The sequence below is a fragment of the Fusarium solani genome (assembly GCF_023522795.1).
Source record: "Fusarium solani strain SB1 chromosome Unknown bctg00000002, whole genome shotgun sequence".
Taxonomy (NCBI): Eukaryota; Fungi; Ascomycota; class Sordariomycetes; order Hypocreales; family Nectriaceae; genus Fusarium; species Fusarium solani.
This window is the reverse complement of record NW_027072155.1, coordinates 3,449,574-3,469,078: the sequence shown is the minus strand read 5'-3', so window position 1 is coordinate 3,469,078 and position 19,505 is coordinate 3,449,574. Positions and strand designations below refer to the sequence as shown.

Here is a 19,505-nt window from a genome sequence, read left to right as displayed (position 1 = left end):
GGTCGGGATGAGGAGAGGCGGAGAGCGAGGTCGAGGAGGACGACGGAGACGGGAGCGGAAACGGAAGCGAGAGACGAGACGGGACGGGTGAGGCCGAACAGGAGCGAGCTGCTGTAAGCTCAGCGCAAGCAAGCGAGGAGCAAGCAGCAAAGGCGGTCGGTCGCTCGCCGATGGTAGCCAAGCAAGACAGTTGGTGTGCTCAGCTCAAGCCTTGTCGAGATGGTCTGGTCTGGAGGTGACTCGAGGAGGCGTCGAGAGGAACGAGCGGGCGGCGGTGGAGGTGGCCGCAGTAGTTTGAAAGTTAGCCCGCAATAGTGAATAGCAAGTACTAGCAATGGATGGATGGGTTGCTGGCGGTCGGTGGTGGAGGATTGTGGGGGCGACTGATCAATGGTCGAGAGCCATGTCTCTTTGGACGACGACAGTTGGAATCGGCGAGCAGCCAAAGAGGAGAGTGACAAGAGGAACCTGGTTTCACAGAGCAAGGAAAGCGCAGCCCAGCCAGTCGGCGGTGATGAACCGGGAATGGAGGAGCGAGATGACTTTTGTTCGCGGTGCGGTGCGGTGCGGTGCGATTGAAGTGGAGAGGGAGGTTCACGATTGCTCCAAGATGAGCCCAGGCAGGACCAGGGGGTGTTGGCGGCTGGGCTGGGCCACCAGGTACTGTACAGCAGGTACAGCACAGAACTGTGCAATGGAGGGTCACGACAGGGCGCCCGCCACTTCAGAGGGGTCATCTCCTCCCTCCCTCTCATGAAAGAAAGCCCGCTGCGAGATTAGTGGAGGCTGGCTACCGTGAAACGTGCCCAGTCCAGGTAGGATATCCCCGATGGCTTGAAAGTACCTTTCAGTGACAGCCGAGGTACCATCTCGACCAGAAAAGCGGTGTAGTTTCAGCCAAAACCACATGTTCGGGACTTTGGGTCAATCGCAGAAGTACCTCGACCGCCTTTCAGCCTCAAGGGCCTTGAGCCCGGGCACCTCAATCAGAACCATATCAATTCCCAATTCGGAAAGTCAAGGTAAATAATCACAAACAGTAACAATTGGAGATTTCTCAATAGTTAGCCAAAGAATCACATACAACAGTCATTTCAACCATTTATGCTTTATCCGTGATTCCCCTCCCAGCTGTCAACTCAATAACTATTGTAGCTACCAAATTGTCACGTCGTCATAGAAACGCACCCACTGAAAGTAAACTTTACACAAGCCATGATCGTATGCTGCAACATGTTTCGTCTTCTAGAAACGCCATTAGAATAGAATTATTCCCCTGGACCCAAGGTATCCTGTTGTGTCACTAGTAATACATCAACATCCCTCCAGAGCTAGCTCCTCACGCCCTACTCCATCCTACTCCGCGATGCTCGTCTACGGATACTCGAGCTGCCCTCCTCACTATAGCTTGTGCCAATTCCCGAGTCCTTGTGCTGCACATCTTCTTCTTCCTCCTCCTCCTCTTCAAAGCTCCCCTCATCCTCATCATCGGCATCAGCTCCCGCGCGAGGAATTTCTGATAATGGTTGCTCAGGGTCCAGCTCGTGCTTAACATCTGGCTCATATTTGAGAGGCCGTTGCTTCCCATACGTCGGAAACGTATCTGGGTGGTCTGTCTCCTCTTCGTCTTCTTCGACCCCTTGTGGCCACGCCTTGCCATCTGCCTCTTCGGGGGTTGATCCAGCGGCAAGAGTCCATAACCCCCAGGCCACGGCCATAAACATGATCTCGCAGATCCAGAAGAGAAAGGTAAAGGTAACGAAAGTGGAGATTCGATAGTGTACCATCAGCCAGCGGAGTCCGTGAAGCTGGGCTGTAAGCTGCAGTGCAGCATGGTATATCTGAATTGTCTGTCCCGCCTCCACCTCGATATAAGCCGACTTTGGGACCATGGACCCCTTAGAGAACCACACCCTTTCTGCTAGAGGTATCATCATTGTGCTCGAACTTGACCCCGGCGCAAATAGATGGTAGGCCAAGAAGAGGACGCGAGACGCGAGAGAGACGAACGGATCCACGTAAGGGAACAGGGCGGGCCTGCGTGAGCTGAAAAGGACATTGGTCGTTCCAAAATCACCATGCTCGGCTGCGTGCTGTCCAGCCTTGGCCTGAAGCTCAAAATCGGCCTTTGAGTCGAGCATATGCAGGCTTATCATGAAGTTGCCGCGCTCCACATTCGGGTTTGATCGCGGCATCGTCAAGCTCAGAGATACGTCATATTCCTGCTGCGACTTCATAGGCGGCAATTCGAGTGATGCGATACCATATGGGTTGACGCCGGAGCTGCGGCCAGCAATGTCAGCGAACCACAACTTGAAATTGATTGCGATGCGCTGCGCTGCGCTGCGCTACATACCCATACTGGAGGTGGACAGGCATCGTCACGACCTCATGGGGGAGAAAATTCTGGAAGAAGAGAGCCGAAGCAATGGCCGCCGTACAAAAGAGGATCACAGCACCAGACACCAGGAGCACGCTATTGACGAATGCCCGCTGGACTGGCTTCGACGTGACGATGCGGGCAGTCTCTTGAAGGGTATCCTGCGCAGGTAAAGTGTCAGTCGCTTACAACTGCCTGTCCAATTCTGGAGCGACAACTCACCATGCTAGGCCAAATATGTCCGACGGTGCGGACTGCATGGATGTTGCGAGGGAAGGGTTGGTTGTTGGTGTAGTATTCAAGGGAGAAGCAAAGCAATGGAGCTGAGGCCGTGTGTGGCATGTGAACATGGGCAGCTGGAGCTCAACAGCTCCCACGTCATACCAGGGTACGTACTGCGTCTACAACAATGGCACTGCAGTTTAGGTACATCAACAACAACAACAGAACAGCAATGCACAGCAAGCAAAAATAATAATGTTGAATTCAGAATTAAGAAAGTATCCCTAGCTTAGCTAAGAGAAAGGGCAGCTCATACAATTTGGCCTGCGTAACAAATACCAAACGTCAAGTCGTAACAAGGACAACAGTACAACAAAACAAGCAACTTAAAGCAAAGCCCCGGCTCCATGCCAACCGACCATCAATAAGACAGCGTAAAGAAAGAAAGGTATAATCCAGTCGTCAACAAGAAAGAACCATCAATCCCTAATGGTCCAGTGTCCAAAGCCACACAAACAAGCCGCTAAATCGCTCATATCGGTTTAATCAATCAGCATGCCGAGAGGTAGTTGCTTGGGACCAGCCCGACACGTCCATCTCCGCCGTGAACTTCGGCCTCCCACCATCCATCATCTTGGTGACGGAGGACGGCCAAGTAATCACCCTTGGCAAAGCCCAATTCCTCAGGGATGGCTGCTTGATACATGTACAATGCACGTGCTAGAGGATGTCATGTTAGCATACATTCATTCACCAAACTTGTGGGATTTGCAAACTCACCATAATGCAAGATAGGTCTACCGTCAGTGGTGTAGAGTCGTGAAGGGTCAGCTACGCTCTGGCTGCGTTGACGAGGACTGCCCTCGCCGTAATGGCTCATGGCCCTAGAAGCAGGGCGGCTGCCCCGGCTTGCTTGAGATCCATAGGGGTCGTCAGTTGGCGCCAGCTGGACCGCCATCTCGCTGCCTGCATAGCTACTCTGAGGTCGGTTGTACTGGCCATATGGCGACGGAGAAGGCCCTCGGCTCGTGGCCTCCTGATAGTATTCTTGGGTAGATCCACGCTTTCGGGGAGAGCTCATCACAGATGGAGAGCGTTGGCTAGGGGCATAGGGGTTTGGCGATGCCGACCTATAGCTCATGTTGGAAGAATCGTTCATGGGTGGCTGAGGAGAAGCACTACGAGTTGGCGCCGGGGAGGTAGCTCTGGGGATATCAGTGCCTCGGGTGCCGGGTCGAGAGACTGGGGATGAGCCATAGATTCCGGATCCTCGCGACATATCACTTCCTCTTGTTCCGGGTCGTGATAGCGGCGGTGGGGGGTCGAAGCCACGGGTATCCATACGAGACATCTCAGTTGCCCGAGTGCCTGACCTTGTCACAGGTGGCGTATGGTAACCAGCTGTCTCTCCTCGGCTCATGTCCGTACCCCGAGTGCCTGGGCGAGACATAGATGCTGAGTTATAGCTGCCAGGTTCAGCTCGGCCCGTCTCTGTCGCTCGAGTAGGAGGTCGCGACACGGATGCTGAGCTATAGCTTCCGGTATCAGTTCGCCCGATCTCGGTGGCTCGGGTTGGCGGGCGGGAAACGGACGCGGAGTTATAGCTTCCAGGTCCAGCCCGGCCCATCTCGGTAGATCGAGTAGGCGTTCGTGACATGGACGCCGAGCTATAGCTTCCCGGTTCGGCTCTACCTGTCTCCGTGGAGCGAGTTGGTGTTCGTGACATAGATGCTGACCCATAGCTTCCAGTATCCGTGGCACGAGTTGCCGGTCGTGTCGCAGGAGAGGCGCTGTAGCTACCAGATTCACCTCTACCATGGTCCGTGGCCCGAGTGGATGGTCTGGCGGCAACGGGGGAGGTGCTGAAACTATCTCCCCTGCCGTGGTTGGTTGTTCGAGTCGCAGGCCTGGAGGTGACTGGAGGGGTGCTTTGCGCTGCAGGCTCAGCTCGCTTTGTTTCCGTGGCTCGAGTGTTAGATCGTGAAGCGGTAGCATTGAAGCCACCGGATCCAGGGCGTGCATTTTCCGTAAACATGTTCCTGGTCTGGGCAGTGGCCTTCTTTGTAGCCTCCTTCATTGCCCTTGAGGTTACAGCGGGAGGAGGCACGCCCAGCCTCGAGATTTGCGTCGAAGCTTGGGTCTGGTACGACGGAGGGTGTTCCTCTCTTTGCTGCCGCCAAGTCCTTGTTTCCGGGGGTTGGGATTGATCGCGAGGCTGCTTCGCGAGAGTTGGAAGTTTCAGATCCCGGTGCGGGTGTAGAGATGCCATGGTAATGATCAGCAGAGATCCGAACCGAAGACTGCTTTCCTAGCGTAACGCCCTTGAGTTCTGCAAGAGCCAACGCGATGGGATCCATCTCCTCTGGTTCCTTAGCAGCGGCTCCAGGCTGTTTCTTCGCATCTGGGTTGGAAACAGGGAAGACGTTCTGCCCGACACCAAGAGCCAGGCTTGCATTGGCATCGATGGGCTCTGGGCTCTGAGTGCGCTGCTGTGTCGTGAGACTTGCCGGTTCTTGGTTATACATGAGTGGTTTCCGTACTGGGCTGCCCGAGTTTTGCGCACTGGGCGCGTGCCATGTGTTTCTGTTTGATGTCTGCATATCCTTCGTACTCTTGCGCCTGAAGGGACTGTGGTTCTTCAAAAAGCCACCGCTCTTCTTTTTGGCGACGACCTTGACGGGACTAGGGGCTGAGGCCAGGGTCGGGGAAGGAGCTGAGGCAGGAGTAGGAGCTGGAGCAGCAACAGGAGCTGGAGCTGGAGCCGGAGCTGGGGTCGGAACTGAGGCGGGAGCTGGTCTTCCGAGGTCTGGTTTGTTGACCATCGGGTTGGGCTTGATCGGGTCAGGCATGATAGGATCTTGCTTGAAAGGCGAGGTCTTTCCACTGGGCGGCTCGATGCTAGAGAGCGAGGTAGGGTTCGAGTAATCACTGTGGGAGTCTCTGCTAGATGGTCGCGCGGATGTGACCTGGGAGCTGCGGTCCGAGATAGGGCTTGGGCCAGTTCGGCAGAGCATGGTCATGCCGTCCAAAGGATAGGGATCGTGAGGGACTGAGGCTACCGGGCCATGTTGGTTGATGTCATACCCCATTTGAACTGCCGCCTGTTGGCGACGGTAAGGGTCCTCCACTGGTTTCCTGACCTCCATCGAGGTCCTAGAATCCACGGGTTGCCTCATGTCATTGGCGGGTCGGATCTCTCCCAGAGGTCGAACTTCGGCTGAAGGTCGTGTCTCGAGTGCAGGTCGAACCTCTCCGGAATGTCGCATCTCCAGGGCTGGCCTGGTCTCAGGTTGCCTCATCTCCAAGGCTTGTCTGCCGCCGCTACGCCTCTCAGAGTGTCTCATGTCCTGGTGCCTCATGTCCTGGTGCCTCATATCTTGGTGTCTCATGTCCTGCTGCCTCATGTCCTGGTATCTCATGTCTTGGTACCTCATATCAGTTGGCCTCATATCTGTCAACCTCATGTCCGCAGGCTGCGTGTTGAGGGGTCTCATATCATGGGGCCTCATCTGCTGGGGCATGTGGTGACCCATGTGGTGAGCCACTTGCTGCGAATGCTGGGGTGGTGGCTGGTGGCGCTGTTGAGCAGGATGTTGGAACTGCTGTAGTTGTTGCAGCTGCTGAAGCTGCTGAGGCTGGGAGGCCTGTTGAGGTTGGGCAGCCTGTTGGATAGGAGCCTGAATGGTCTCATCGGGAGGTGGTTGAACCAACTTCTGAGGTACGGGGTTAGGCTCGCGTCTGCTCAGAGGACCGGTTTCTCTATGAGCAAGGTCCTTGGCCAACGCAGAGTTGGGATCGTGGTGAGACTCAAAGGTTGAGGGTTGTGGGGAAGAGGACCTGAAGGCGGGATTGATGTTCCGGGGGAATTGGGCAACAGAATATGCGTCGTCCTCTGAAGCCTCGGACTGGCTGTCGTTGATGTCGCCTCGGCAGAAGTTGATGTACTTGGGTGGATCGGGGATCTCCTGTCCTGTTCCCTTCTCGCTGATGAAGGTGACAATGTCCTTTTCCACGTCCATCGTCTCCAGAGATAGTCGAATCTTTTCGCACGACGAGTCGTCACTAACGCAAACCGTGGAAGCAATGTTGGCAAAAGTCCACAGGCTGCTCTTGGTAAAGTCCAGACGCTCCTCTTCCAGGTCTTGGAACTTGTCGGCCGCCGCCTTCCACTCACGGTTCCATCTTGCTGTCGTATCCTCCAGGGCTTTGACAGCGTTCTCATATTCTGTGTTGGATGTTGCGAGGCTGATTTGCGTCTTTTCTAGCTTCGCCTTGTTCCGACGCTCCTCCTGGCCCATGACCATGTGGCCTTGAGCCAAGTAGCCCTTGATCTTCAGGCATTCTTGCTCATACTTGTCTCGAGTCTATCATTATGTTAACATTTATGTGACTAGAATTACCAACGGTTGGTTGACGAACCTTGTTGACATGTTGTGTCTGTTGCGTCTTCGTCTTGAGTAGCTTCTCGACGGTGTTCTGAATAATTTTGCGACGCTCCTTCATGCCACCGGTGAAGGCGGCGAGCGGCTCTTCAAGCTCACTCTTCATCTCCGCAGAGATGTTCTGGTGTTGTTTGGCCATTTGCTCGACCTCGCCTCGGACAGTATCCAGTGATGTCTTCAGGGTACCCGTCTCCTGGGATCCCAACGGCTTCCGGCACAAGTTCATCATCTTGCGGGCGTATTCTTCCTCGATCGATGCTCGCGCTGTAGAGACATGCGTTAGAAGTGAAACCCTGAGAAGGAATTTGCAGACTTGACATACCACCGTAGAATGCCCTTAGTTCATCGCATGTCGTCTTGGCTGCTGCCATGCGAGTCAGCAGTGGTGTAACTCCAGCATCGTCCTTGCCCCAGAAGTTGTTTGCGACTGCAATTGCTCCAGTTAGTGATTTCTTGTCCATCGAGAGCGAGGCAAGCTTCCTTACAAGACAGCGCAACGGCTGGTGATTCTATCGTTGACGCAGGCATCTTGCCTGGAATAAGTCAACGAACGGGCAGACTAGTGTTGTGTAATAATTGATGTTGGAAAAACAGAAGGACGGTAAAGGGACCAGCCTCAGTCGCACTACACTCCAAGCTTCAGATGGAGAAAGCGAAACATGAGCTATAGCGTTCCATGGAGCTGTGATAAGGAGGATGGGACCGCCAGGTGGTTGGCCCTGGCATTGTTTAGAGTGGCGTGGACACGGTTGATGGGACAACCAAGAAGCACGGGCCATGCGTCGCTGGCACTGCAGACACGGCCGAGTGACGACGGTCGTGTGTCGACCCCCAAGCACGTGATGCGGGCTGCCGTGGCGGGAAGGCTGACCCCGACTTTGTAGGACCGGGATTTATCCGGTGCATTGTCATTTTCAGGACCTTACCTTATCCTCCGACCTACCTTACAGAGCACCTAACCCCAACCACATCCATTCCATTCGTGTATGTATGGACAACTCTTGACGAACTATCAATACGCATATTCATCACGGCTTGTTCGTCGACCGACGCCGAACCGCTTCAGGCTCCCCCCAGAGCTTCCTAATACGCTGCGTTCTCGGCGCTGTACCCCTCGCGACGACAATCACTGGACACGACACGCACCTCCACCCGCAAGTCGAGTCAGGCTCTCTAGTCCCCTCCCGGCTGCCACTTCGGTTGCACGATCGCGCGCTCTCGAGCTCCCCTCTTGAGCCTCCCCCGTTTCGAGCCTCCCCCTCTCGATCCCGATCGCTGTCCCGCGTTGCCGCTCCCCCATGTAGGAATCCTCTATATCGACTCTTCCTCTCACAGACTCACTCGCCCGCTCGCTTCCTGAGCCTCACGGTCTGCCACCACTCCGAGGGCAGGCGCTCCCTTTTTTCATCCCCCAACGCTGCGAATACACCTCCATGGTCCCACCACCTCGAGCGGGATCATTTTCGCCCAATCCTGCGCAGACTCTTCAGACGGGTTCGAGCCATTCTCCCCACCCATCGCAGGCCGCCATCCTCAGTGCTGGCGCAAGCCCAAGCGCCAGCAGTCCGACGGGCACCAACTCCCTGACCAAGATTGTCGTGGCCCAGGTCTATCTTCTGCTTAGCACCATCAAGGAGGATAAGGACCGCGCCAAGTGGGAATTGCAGGTTGACCAATTGAAGAAGGTTGGGTCCTATCCCATCTCAGCCACCGCGTCTTGCTGACGGTGCAACCTCTTTGTAGCTCATCGATGAACACGGTATGGAAGTCTTCTCAAAGTACTTCACCCGGCTTGTCGCCGGCAATGCGCCGCAGATATTCCCCGGCCTCAACAGGCCTGTCTCGAATCCAGGCAACTATCACATCCTCGTCGGCGAGATGCGGAAGATTGCGCACGATCCAGAGCAAGCGAGCAAGATCGCCGAGTCAATTGAGAGCGGCACTGAAGACATCTTCCGCGACTTTGACCTCTCGACCTTTATGGAGCATTTCAAGCTCGACGCCTTGGAAAAGACCCTGTTAGCTCTGGCCTTCAAGCTTGGCTCCCGAACCGACTTGAAAACCAAAGGTGAGCATCCTGTCCAACACTATCCCGCAACCACAGACTCATCCTCTTTGTAGCCGATGCTATACTCTCGACAAACTTCCCAACCTTTGTTGATATCATCTCTCGACCCGAACTCGAAGCCCATGCTGACCTTACCCCCTCCTTCATCGCCCTAATCATCGACCGATTCCTTCAGTATCACCCTCCAAGCTTTAATCCTTCTTCTCGTCGAGATCTCGAGAGCTACCTCGCAAAGCGATATATTAGCGTGGATCAACCGCCGCCTTCCGAGGTTCTAGCTGCTCTTGACCTGAGCAGAGTGCTCGCCGATCGACCTTCTAATGGCTTGGTTCGGTACCTCCAAAAAACCGGCATCGAATTCACGCGAGACGAGGAAACTTGTGTCTCGTATCTACAGAACCGTGCCAGCAACCTACAGCTTAACGCCGAACAAGTCTCCGCCGCCCTGACGTTCACAACTATCACCCAAACCCCGCAACATGACCCCGACGTCCTGGTGGCGGCTCTCAGGAGGGTACTGCCGAAATCCTTTGACTGGATGGAGGTGATTGGCTATTTCGATCAGCCGTCCGCTAGGGTCTCTTCTCAGCAGTTCTTGCGTCTCTACAACGCCTTTTTGCCAATAGCGCAAGACCCAAACTCTGATCTGGACATCCAGCGGCTTTGGGGTGGCGTGTGGAGGCATCCAGAGGCGCAGCTATCCTTTGTCAGCGCATACGCCTCCCTAACCCCCGAACAGCTTGACGCGACGACGATCCCTGGGCTTCGGCGCAGTATTACCCTAGACGACTATGCAAACTCCCCTCCCAATGTTCGCGAGCGAGCTGCTGTGGCTGTCAAGCATCCGCTCGTTTCTGTGGCTGCACTCTCCTCAATCTTCAACGTCGCACTTAGTTCCGTTGTGGCCTCCACGAGCGTCGAAGCGAAGAGGCTGTTTCAAGAAGTGGTTGTCCCGAATCTCGACATCTTTCTCGTTTCCGCTTTCGAGGTCCCTCGCCAGCATTGGGCAGCAATGGCCGTTGATACGCTGAATTCCTTGTTCGAGAACTTCCTCTACAAGCGCTCACCTGAGTACGACTTTGTTCTCGATAGCCTGTGGAAGAAGGACAAGGAGTGGGTAACGCAGCGCTTGATTGACGCGCACGCCATCAAGCCTGTTGATCTTCCCCTTGTTTTTGAGCATGCAGTCAAGCACAACTGGTTGGATTCGCTTGTGTACCTAGCCAACGGGTTCGGTATCGACTTGGCTGCGCTGGCTCACGCTGAGGGATATCTAGACCTGTCTAAGTGGGCACGATTCTACGCAGACCGGGGAAACGAGATGTCTCGCACTCTCCTGCAATTCCTAATGATCAAGGCCAACCTAGAAAGCCAATACCAACGAGGCGGCCCTGATGGGCAACCGCTTGCAAAGACTACGACAACTCTGCAGGTTCGAACCGTATCAGCGCTATTACACATCCTCGAAGATCTCTTGCCCAAGGGTCCTGTCCAGGAACTCATCATAATTCAGCGGCACTGCATTATAGCGTACCCTCGACTGATCAATTATGGCGAAGGCTACGACGACATCATCGACGCCAATGGCAAGGATGGAAATGCCCTTCCCCCGACCGCTAACAGTAAGATGGAGGAGCACTACAAAAAGATGTACAGCGATGAGATGCAGGTTCGGAACATCGTCGAGGTTCTTGATCGGTACAAGCATTCCAAGGATGCCCTGGATCAAGATGTCTTTGCATGCATGATTCATGGGCTTTTCGACGAGTACAGCCATTACGTCGATTATCCACTGGAAGCCCTTGCCACAACAGCCGTGTTGTTTGGCGGCATCATCTCGCACAAGCTCATTTCAGGGCTGCCTCTCCAGATAGGACTTGGGATGATCTTGGAAGCAGTTAGGGACCATGTGCCCGAGGATCCCATGTACAAGTTCGGTCTGCAAGCGCTGATGCAACTTCTAGTCCGGTTCCGGGAATGGCCCCTTTTCTGTCGGCAGTTAGTCCTAATCCCGGGACTTATGGGAACAGAAGCGCACAAGAAGGCCGAGGAGGTCGTGATGGAGCATGAAGAAGATGTTTCTCGCGGCCCGAACGGAGCGGGAACGCCACATGGAGTCGGCTATCCAGGAGACACGTTTCCCAATGGAAATTCTGAAGAACAAGCCAATGCAGAGCGCCAGGCTCCTGCTTTCTCCTCCATCAATGTCGACCCCCCGGCCCCCGAGATGGATTTCGAAGACCCCAACGAAGTCGAGCAGGATAAGGTCCAGTTTGTTCTCAACAACATCACGGAAGGAACACTGGTATCGATGTCCAGCGAGCTGCGAGAGACCCTGGAGCGAAGGCATCAGCAATGGTTCGCCTGCCAGCTTGTCGAGGAGCGTGCCAAGATGCAGCCAAACTACCATCATGTGTATCTCGAACTCGTCCGGCTCTTGGAGGACACGTCCCTTTGGGGCGAGGTGCTGCGTGAGACGTACGTCAGCGTGTCCCGCATGCTTAACTCAGAGGCTACGATGCAAAACTCTACGGAAAGAACGCATCTCAAGAATCTCGGCGGCTGGCTCGGTCTCATGACTCTTGCGCGCGATCGACCGATCAAGCACAGGAACATTGCATTCAAGCAGCTACTGATCGAAGCGCATGATACGAAGAGGCTTATCGTCGTCATCCCTTTTGTGTGCAAAGTCCTTGTCCAAGGTGCCACATCGGCGGTATTCCGGCCTCCCAACCCTTGGCTGATGGATATTATCCACCTACTGATCGAGCTGTACCATCATGCTGAGCTGAAGCTGAATCTCAAGTTCGAGATTGAGGTCCTTTGCAAGGGTTTGAATCTCGATCACAAGAGCATCGAGCCCTCGGGAGAAATCCTCAACCGACCGGTCATCGAGGAACCAGCGGATGTTCTGCCTCAAGAACAGATAGATGCCTTTGAAAATCTATCTCTGAACGGCATGGGATCCGCCGTCGGCGCTGGCCTCTCCCCCAGGCCATTGCACCGACTATTCCAGACCTCGGCCCCCTCATTAATATTCCCCCAACCAACGAGATGGTTGTCACCTCCACCCGACTCCACGATATTGTGCGGACTGCCCTCAGTCGAGCCCTGCAGGATATCATTCAGCCTGTTGTGGACCGGTCCGTCACTATTGCTGCCATCTCAACGCAGCAGATGATTCACAAGGATTTCGCTACCGAGCCCGATGAGAACCGCGTGCGAACCTCTGCTATCAATATGGTGAAAGCCACAGCGGGAAGCCTCGCGCTTGTTACGTCCAAGGAGCCACTTCGAGCCAACTTTACCAATTACATGCGGAACCTGTCGAACGACATTCCTCAAGGTCTGCCAGAGGGTACCATAATCATGTGCGTCAACTCCAACCTCGACTTGGCCTGCAACATCATCGAGAAGCAGGCAGAGGAAAGGGCGGTGCCTGAGATTGAGGAGATGATGGAGGGAGAACTGGAAGCTCGTCGACGACACCGAATGCAGCGACCCAACGAGCCTTACTTCGACTCGAGTCTCAGCCGCTGGGCCATGACCATCCCGCACCCGTACAAGCTCTCGCCAACCAGCAACGGATTGAACAGCGACCAGATGGCCATATACGAGGACTTTGCTCGACAACCCCGCAGCGCCGCTGCCCCTGCTCCCTCCCACGGTCCCTCGACATCCGACGCGACTAGATCTCTCGCCAACGAGGTCTTGCAGGAGCAATTCACGGCTATGCCCAATATACCAACTCCTGCCGAAACCCCTGCGATTCAGCAACATCTAAGCACTCAGATGCAGCCCTATGCCCCGGTCCACACAGGAGCCAATGCCATGTCTAACGGAAGGTCGCCTGGGTTCACCATGGATGTCCGCGGCCTAGCTGAGCGAGTTAACAAGCTACTTCAGGAACTCCTGAGGGTAGCAACCGAGGCTCGCGAGGATCATTTCCAAGGCCTGCCACGACCCCATCCTGTCCTGGACGTTGTCGATGCTTTGGTTCAGCACATCATCAAGACATCGCAGAACTCGGAGGAATTCGCCATATACGCCGCTGAGCAGATCAGCCAGATTATCTTCTCGCCGGTAGAGGACAATTTGACGCTCGAGAGTCTGGTTCATGTTTTGGAGACGTTGAGAAAGATATCCGGCCCTGCACTTAACAATCGTGTCCGGGCTCTGTTCAGCCAACAACCAGGGCCCACCTTCTTGAGCCTACCATTGCTAGCGGCATTAACTCGGACTGACTTGTTGGATTGGAGGAACATCGATCTTGCCATGTCCAAGGCCCTCCAGGCCCGTAAGGAGGGCTCGCTCGACTTCTTGGAGCATATGCTTGACCTTACGCTTCTCAACAACCGCCCTATCGCGCTTTATGCTGATTTTGTCAGGACGCTGGAGGCAGCATGGGCCTGGATCAGAGAAGATCCCAGCTCGGCTATTGGTCAACGAGTCAGGTCCAAGCTGATCGGCTCTGGATTGTCGCATCCTTCGCAGGCAGACGACCAGGCACTATATCGACAAGATCAGATGGACTATGTGCTGGACGAGTGGGTTCACCTGTGCAACAACCACAATGCTTCGGACGCGTCTGGATCGATCTTTGTGCAACAACTGCAGGCCAAGCAGGTTATCCGAGACCGTGATGATTTCTTTGTCTTTCTCCGTACCGCCATCGATACATCGGTTGAGCGATTCGAGCACACGATGCACCCTGGCGCTCTCACCGATGTCTACATCACCGTCGATGCGCTCGCCAAACTGATTGGAACCTTTGTCAGCTTGCAGTTTGACACATCATCCACGCGAGCGTCATTTGTCGACTCGACCATGGCGCTGATCACACTGGTCCTCAACCATCACAGCGTCAAGCGAGGGGAGCAGCTTAACCAGAGGGTCTTCTTCCGACTGCTGTCGATGCTCTTGCACGAGATCCACGCCATCTCGGAGGACTTTTCTGAAGAGGAGCGCCGCGACATTTTGCTCAGGATCGCCTCCCGACTTGCCGGCATGGGCCCTGCTCTCATTCCTGGCTTTACCTATGGCTGGCTCTCTCTTGTTCAGCACCGTGCCTTCATGCCGGTACTCCTCCAACTGCCCGATGGTGCCGGATGGGGAGTGTTCGTCGACCTCGTGTGCCAGCTCTTTGAGTCTCTTGGAGATCAACTGAAGGTGTTTGAAGTATCCAACATTGCCAAGGACATTTACCGAGCCGCGTTCAAGCTTCTGATCATCCTGCAACACGACTTCCCCGATTTCGTCGCGGCAAACCACGTCAGAATCTGCGCCAGCATCCCGCCGCACTGCACACAATTGATCAACGCCGTGCTGGCCGCCAACCCACAGCAGAGCCTCAAGTTTGTCGAGATGAATGCCAAGGATCGATCCGACGAGTCCAGGGTCCATCCCGGCCTGGTGAACGAGGCCACTGCAATCCTCCGAGATGCTGGCCTACTGGCCGTTGTCGACCAGGCCCTCCAGAGTGGCCCGTCAGAGGACATTGTGGCTAACATCACGCACTCCATGACACACAACGCTCCCAAGGTGACAACATACGGCCATGTACCTGTTGCAGTCAACCTTACCGTCATCAATGCCGTGGTCATCTACATTGGGCAGCACGCCGCGGACCAGGCAGCTCAGGCTGGCACGGCTGTCACAGTATCTGGAGACGAGCATGAGGTTTCAACCCTGTCCCTCATCATCCACGAACTCCCTGCCGAGGCCAGGTACTATCTTTTGGTCAGCGTGGTGAACCAGCTACGCTTCCCCAACGCGCACACCGACTTTTTCAGCCAGGCCCTCCTCTATATCTTCAGCAAGGACCTGGAGGATCCCGAGGAGACGGAGATCCGACAGGGAATCACGCGGGTCCTCCTCGAGCGGCTGGTTAGTTTCTGGCCGCAGCCGTGGGGCCTGCTGTTTACGGTTGTGGAGATTGTCAAGTGCGACAAGTACAATTTCTTTGAGCTCCCTTTCATTAAGGCGATTCCTGAGGTAGGTTTGAGGCGTGTTTGGCAGAGACTTCCGGGAGGCTAACAGTGCCATGGCAGGTTGCTGAGAAGTTTGGCCAGGTGGTTCAACGAGGTTAAGATGCATGATGTGACTGACTATATGGCGGGAACTGGGTATAACGGCACAAGGAGGAACGAACCTATACGGAAGCACATGCCATTGGTGGACTTTTCTGGTTTGGGACGGCACATAGTTGAGAGAGGGAGGGGCGTTGGGTCCAAAAAGAAGTGAGAATTATAGAGAAGCAGTGTCTTTGCGGTCCAGGGACAACCTCGTCTGGGGGGACGGGGCGGTTCATGACCCCATCACATTTTGCTGTAATACTGTATCACTGTATGATAGTAGTTTTAGGATGTGTCGGAAAACAACACCAGGCGCATGGTTGGTCACGAACGAAGCTGTATCACTTTTGGGCGAAAGCATATAAATATTGTCGAGATGACCAGCGTATACCCTCATATGGTGACATGGCCTCTCATCACTGTGGTAGCTGTCCCTGAGAGCTCGACTTTGTCGATCTTTGACGCCTTCGCCGTGACTTGGACTACGATGTTACTCTCCCTACCCATCTCGACTCCCTGGTCAATCTCATAACGAAAGGTCTGATCTTGAAGGTCGGGCTGCTGAAGGGTGAGAAAGCTGGAAAGGCCACAAGCAGCACTACCCGTCGCAGGATCTTCCATTGCTGCTTCCATCATCCTTGTGCGGATGGAGAAGATGTCTACTCCGTTCTCTTGACGTTGACCAGTAAACACGTAGTAGTACTTGAACAAGGGGCCAGTCTGCCAGTCGTCATCGAGAAGCCCATCGACAGAGAAGGGCACGACGCATGTCCGGACCTTGGCAAGGTGCTCCAGGTCGGGCAGGTTGATGAGCGCAAACGATAAACCATTGACGATACTGAAGAGTGGGGCCTCAAGCTCAAGTTGACGGATCGCTGGGTCGGCAGAGAGCTGGCCTGGTGCGGGAGAGGGCAGTTGGGCGAGGGTTCTACGATGACGACGAACGTTGTGCGGGATAGCAGCTTGGATATGGCCAGGGCGAGTCTGGACGAGAGCAACTGGGCCTGCTTTTGTGATGACGGTATTGACGCCTTGGGGGATAAGCGAGACGGCAGTGCCGATAGTGGGATGGCCAGCAAAGGGAACCTCTTCGTCAGTGGTGAAGATGTCGATCACTCGGCGGGTGACATCACTCTCGGGGCCATCTGGGTCGACGTCGTGGACAAAGACAGTCTCGGAGAGGTTGAACTCGCGGGCGATTGTCTGCTTCTGCTCCTGCGAGGGTTTTGGGACATCGGCGGGAATGGTGACCACGGCGAGGGGGTTTCCGCGATAACGGGTCGTGGTGAAGACGTCGAGAGTTACAAAGGGAAACTCCATGGCTTGGCTGGATGAGGCTGGTGTCGGATGCTACTGTACTGTAATCTAGACGCAGACGTCACCAGAATGATAGCAGCCGGATGTGACGAAGTGAAAATGTTGGTGGGGTGGGGTCGAGGTGAAGCAAAAAGCAAAGAGGGCATGATAGGCGATGCCTGAGTCAGGAGAGTTGAGCCCATCGGTGTAGGGTAACTCAATCAGCCGACCCGGCCACGCCAAGTGCCGTCCCACCGCCCATGGCCTCTACACTTGTGTAAGGCACCAAAGTCTAGCGGAGCGGAACAGCCGACGCCTTGTGTCGACGAGGAGGGGGGGTGATCTGACGAATTGGAGAACAGAGCCTCGCGGTCCGGCCTGAGGCAGCGCGGACGGTATAGGCGGCACGCCTCGAGGCAGGGAGAACGATGGGCTGTTGGCGCTAGGACGTGAAGAGTGTCGAGGGAGCTGCAAGGGAAAGGGATTGATGATCTACAGCTCTGATTATCGCCAATGACTTCACAGGTGGAGGGCTGCTGGTGAGGGCGGAGATTTGAGCTGTGGAATGTGGATGAAGGGGAAATGACTTTTTCCGTACAGTAGTATTTACAAGACTGACTCTCCATCTCGACTTATATCCGAGGCCGTCCTTCGGCAATGCCAGCCTCGTTGGAAGAGCGCGGCGTAAGTCAACTAACAACAACATCAGACGATACGGCATGGGTGTTGACCCGGTTTCGGGGGGTTTGCTCAGCCAGAAAGATGGAGCTTGGGCGAGATCCATCAGGGAGAGGTCGAAGTCTGGTCTAGGCGCAAGTGGAGAGATCCATGGGCCATGTCAGTTGGAGACTGGCGCGGCAAGGGGCGTGAGCTAGTAGCTGCATGGAAGCCCACCTCGTGGCATCTCAGCTTGGAGAGTGACATGTTGCTGCTGTTTCGAGGTTGCAGTGTAGGGTAAGTGTTCGTGCCAATCACTCGGTTCAAGGAGGGAGGACAAGAAAGGACGATCAGGAGGAGGCGAATCCTTTTTTAGAGATGACGATGACGACGCAGCCAGGGCGAGGCGAAGGAGGGGTTGCTGTTAGGGGCCAGGGTCTGTTCGGTGGTCGGTGCTGGACCAGGTACCTATGTAAGTCATGTACGAGAATTGGATGTTTGATCGTGTTTGTTGTGTGCAAGTCAAGATTGAACAGGCGGACAAAAGGCATGTCTCATGTCAGACAAGGGCTGAGACGAACTGTTCCAGCAGCAGCATGTCACCGGGAAACGATACAATAATAATTAGAGGTTGAAATGAACGCCAGAGACATTATCGACAACAATGGGCCACAAACAACCCGCCCGCGACTTACACAGAGGGAATACAGGGTTGGAAAAGAACTGACCACCTCGCTCGCCAAGCGTGTAAGCCGTGGCCATGGGTCAAAGAAGAAGATTCGGATGCCGCGGCTTGAAATCCACCAGGACTCGTACACTGGAGAGGGAGGGAGGGATTTACAGGAAGAGAGAGAAAGGGAAACGACACCGAATTACCGGCGCCGTGATTGGTCGTCGAGGCTGGACAGTCGAGACATTTTCTCTTACACATCAGTTTGCGCCAGGGACTTGGCCTGGCATGGATGGGGACCACGCGCAGTTACATACGTATCGACATCTGCAACACCAGTCCTCGGCGACAAGAAATTGCCATGGGCGACGGCGGGATGGAGTCAAGAGAGGGACCTCGAGATGATTCGGCCCACTCGTCATCTCCATCGAATTCAAGATGAGGGTGGGTACATTGCATTGGTAGGGACATTGCCTTGAACCGTATCCGTTCCGTACCTACTGCAAGTACCTACCAGCCCAGGACCCTTTTGCATTCGCTGTGACGCTCGTGCATGATACAGCAGCATAAGCGCAGGGCATGCGGTGTAAGTTGGTTGCACGGAACCAGAGAGCAACAATGCGGTGTGCTCTTCGAGTTCGCTTCCACGTCCGGAGCCCAGAGTTCGCTTCCTCGGCGGTTCCTCCCCCCAAAAAAGACCCAGAAAAGAGGTCCGATGGGATTTCAGGGTCCCCCCAAGCGCTACAAACTAACGAGAGACCACGGTCCCCTCTCCGACCCGAGGTGGCCCGGCGGCCGGAAGGGCCAGAAGGAGGCGGGTGAGGCGGGAAAAAAACAGCGAGCGAGCGAGCGGCTGCTTTTTTTCTGCTGCCAGGGATGAGGCGAGGCTCGATCGCGAGGTTTCGTTGGAGTAGCATGGGCTAAACTCGAAACAGAAAAGAAGCAGAAGACGCTGGGCGAGTCAGACGGAAAATTGTAAACGTAATGCCGAGGCCATGATTGAGCCGCCGTGATTGTTGCCTCTTCTCATCAATTGCCTTTGCTATGATCAAGAAACAGAACAGAAAAAAAGGGGCAAGTTAAACAATCAAGTCTCTCTTCAACATGTTTGCTTGGGCTGAGGTTAGGGCCACCGCTGCCTGAAGAGTGCGCGCTCTTTGCCTGCATCTGCCTGCGGAACCCCCTCCTTCCTCGAACAACTTTTTTTTTTTTTCCCTTCTTGTGCCTCTTGCTTTTTTTTTTTCCCTCTCTCTTGCGGCTGGATGTACAGTTGCAGGGGGTCCCCATCAGCCATGGACATGGATCTTCCCAGATGCCCACTAGCTAGGTTGTAGGTTGGACCCACTGACGTCTAGCGCGCCCCACTCACGGCAGCCATGCAAGCCAGTGCCAGCCAATGGGCGCCTCCTGAAACGAAAAAAAAAGTTCGAGCTCTCGTGCTCTTTCTTTGCCTGGGGGACAGACACACACACACACACACACTTTTTTGTGTGTCCCTCTTCTTCTCTTCCCTCCTCATCACTCACCTTCAGAGAAAAAAAGGTGGAGGCGTTGCTCCTGCAAGTCTCCAGCCCGTGATGGATCCGAGTACCTTACCTTTGGACCTATCAGCTTACAAGCATTGATTCATTGACTGCCTGAGAGCTCCGTTGTGCCTTCCCCAGTTGTCCGTCGCCCACCTTCCGCCCCCATCCCA

General features: G+C 54.9%; 3 protein-coding genes across 3 annotated transcripts; 1 reads left to right on the top strand and 2 right to left on the bottom strand.

Annotated features, from left to right (window-relative positions):
- Positions 1-1,346: 1,346 nt before the first annotated feature.
- Positions 1,347-7,572, bottom strand: MRS44_005016 (uncharacterized protein; the record flags this gene model as incomplete). The annotated part of the gene is made up of 10 exons (XM_046275505.2): positions 1,347-2,283; positions 2,357-2,541; positions 2,603-2,703; positions 3,194-3,322; positions 3,383-4,294; positions 4,339-4,553; positions 4,607-6,966; positions 7,022-7,308; positions 7,367-7,471; positions 7,530-7,572. The coding sequence occupies 10 exons, from the start codon at positions 7,570-7,572 to the stop codon at positions 1,347-1,349; spliced, it is 5,274 nt and encodes a 1,757-aa protein (XP_046135825.2).
- Positions 7,573-8,477: 905 nt separating this feature from the next.
- MRS44_005015 (uncharacterized protein) lies at positions 8,478-15,201 on the top strand (the record flags this gene model as incomplete). Its single annotated transcript, XM_065622413.1, has 5 exons — positions 8,478-8,729; positions 8,788-9,112; positions 9,166-12,172; positions 12,217-15,106; positions 15,163-15,201. 5 exons carry the CDS (start codon positions 8,478-8,480, stop codon positions 15,199-15,201), a joined length of 6,513 nt encoding a protein of 2,170 aa, XP_065478485.1.
- A 378-nt stretch (positions 15,202-15,579) lies between these two features.
- Positions 15,580-16,506, bottom strand: MRS44_005014 (uncharacterized protein; the record flags this gene model as incomplete). The annotated part of the gene is made up of 1 exon (XM_046268657.2): positions 15,580-16,506. The coding sequence occupies one exon, from the start codon at positions 16,504-16,506 to the stop codon at positions 15,580-15,582; it is 927 nt and encodes a 308-aa protein (XP_046135827.1).
- Positions 16,507-19,505: the final 2,999 nt, after the last annotated feature.